Source organism: Anopheles arabiensis, chromosome X, assembly GCF_016920715.1.
Source record: "Anopheles arabiensis isolate DONGOLA chromosome X, AaraD3, whole genome shotgun sequence".
Classification (NCBI taxonomy): Eukaryota; Metazoa; Arthropoda; class Insecta; order Diptera; family Culicidae; genus Anopheles; species Anopheles arabiensis.
This window is the reverse complement of record NC_053519.1, coordinates 17,293,718-17,295,688: the sequence shown is the minus strand read 5'-3', so window position 1 is coordinate 17,295,688 and position 1,971 is coordinate 17,293,718. Positions and strand designations below refer to the sequence as shown.

Genomic DNA, 1,971 nt, shown 5'->3' with positions numbered 1-1,971 from the left:
GCGTGTATTACTGAATAGCAGACAATCTTATATTTAAATCATCGATAGATCAATTACAACCTATGTAAATATTGTACATTCCGTTGTACTGTTTAAATTGAAAACAAATACTTCTTGTAAAAAACAAAAGGCCACATTGAATACAGACAATGCAAAAGACACACGGATTAAAAATAATAGAGATTTTTTTTTTCTAAATGTTTCCTTTATTTTATTCAATAATTTTGTTTTACCAAAAATACTGCACACCAAATACTGCTTTTTATCCCTTTATCGGAAATTGCAGGACAATATCCATCATCATTGTGACACACGCGGCTCTTTAACCGGTTCATTCGCTCTTTTCATTCCCTCTGCTGCTACTGGCTATCCTGGTTGGCTACAGCTGTGAACCACCCTTCAGTCGCGATCTCACTCCAAGTCAGTTCATCGCCAGCTCGTCTGCTAATTGGCACTAGATCTAATGTAGCCAAAAACATAACTTTAGCAAACCCATCATCAGCCACACCAGGTTCTTGCCCACCGACCTCCACACGTGCACAGCGATCTTCGCCTTCGGCTGCATCTTCCGAGGCCTCCATGATGGCTTTATCGTGAGCTTCATCATGAGCTTCGTCGTGAGTGGTCTCTTGCTCGACGTGATCCTCGTCCACGCTGTTTGCCTCTTCCAGGATTTTCTCCAAAGCTTCTATCGGCTTTCCACTGATGTCTTCACTTTCACCTCGCTCCACAATGTCGCTCATTGCATCTTCTAGAGCCTTCTCGATTTTCGACTGATCCTCATCCGGCTTCTCGACACTCTGATCTTGAGCGGCCTTCTGCTCATCCCGTTCCTGTACGGTCGATATCAGATCATTCCCTGGCTCAGTCGCCAAGGGGGCCAGGTCGACCAATTCCGACGCACTCAGCTCCTTCTCTGGGGTGGTAGCCATGGCTTAGCCGCTGTTCTGCACACTGAAACACTTGAAACCGATCACGGATAATGTCACTGGACGACAAACAACTCCTTCCACTAGCTTAGACTTGCACTTAGACACTTGCACAACGCTCGCCACGAAGATGTTACTAGCTTCACAATATTTGAACAACGAAAGGGTGCGTGCGCAATGAGGGATCGGCTTTTATAGCCCTCTAATGCACAAAACATGTCAATGTGTTTGTGTAATTGTATTCTTAGTGTAAGTGACCAACCGTGTGCAGTTATTTGCCTGACTCATTCTTGATACTTCCCAGGGTTTCTCAGCATTAGCTTCGTTAAAAGACAGGATAGGTAAAATCGTGTAATAGAATGATAATAATGTTTTAATTTGTGTATGATCTGCATCGAAAATCTGTGTTTTGATACGTATGTCATCCTTCCGTGCTGTTTTGTTTATTAGTTGAATTTAACTTTCTCATGCTCGAGATGGGACCGTTTCGGATGATATTCTGCTCGTATTTGATTTACTTTGTATACCTTACGCTGGGAAGCCCTGCCCAGAGCGCAGTTTCGTTCGGTACGTGCCTATATGATCACAAACATCGTTCGCTCATTGTACGCAAGTGTTCGCGTAGAGAAGATGATGCGATGAGTAATCCTTCACCACAACAGCGCAACTTCGCTGTACAGGATTAGCTGCAAAAATTATTGATGATATTCTACGGATGTACTAAAAGGCATATTGGCATAAAATCGTTGTAAAAACAACATTCAGGTTGTTTAAATATTCATTAAATATATTTCCAAATGTAGATAAGCTGTCCGGATGCGAAGTGCCGACAGTGCGAAATACAGCCGAAACGATCTTCACCGATCGATCTTTCTCAGGCACGCACGGCTCTTTAGAGTAAGGTCGGCTTATGGCAGAGAGAGCGCGTGAGGTCTGGCTGCATTCATTCATCTAACGCAATGGACTCCAAACTTTCCAGTTCGCGGCCCGCATTGATTTACAAATAACGTTGTTGAGGGCCATGTTGACGTTACCTTTAGAA

General features: G+C 43.4%; 1 protein-coding gene across 1 annotated transcript; it reads right to left on the bottom strand.

Annotated features, from left to right (window-relative positions):
* Positions 1–205: 205 nt before the first annotated feature.
* Positions 206–1,091, bottom strand: LOC120906026. The gene is made up of 2 exons (XM_040317427.1): positions 528–1,091; positions 206–460 (listed from the first exon to the last, which is right to left on the bottom strand). Exons 1-2 carry the CDS (start codon positions 930–932, stop codon positions 455–457), a joined length of 411 nt encoding a protein of 136 aa, XP_040173361.1. The 5' UTR covers positions 933–1,091; the 3' UTR covers positions 206–454.
* Positions 1,092–1,971: the final 880 nt, after the last annotated feature.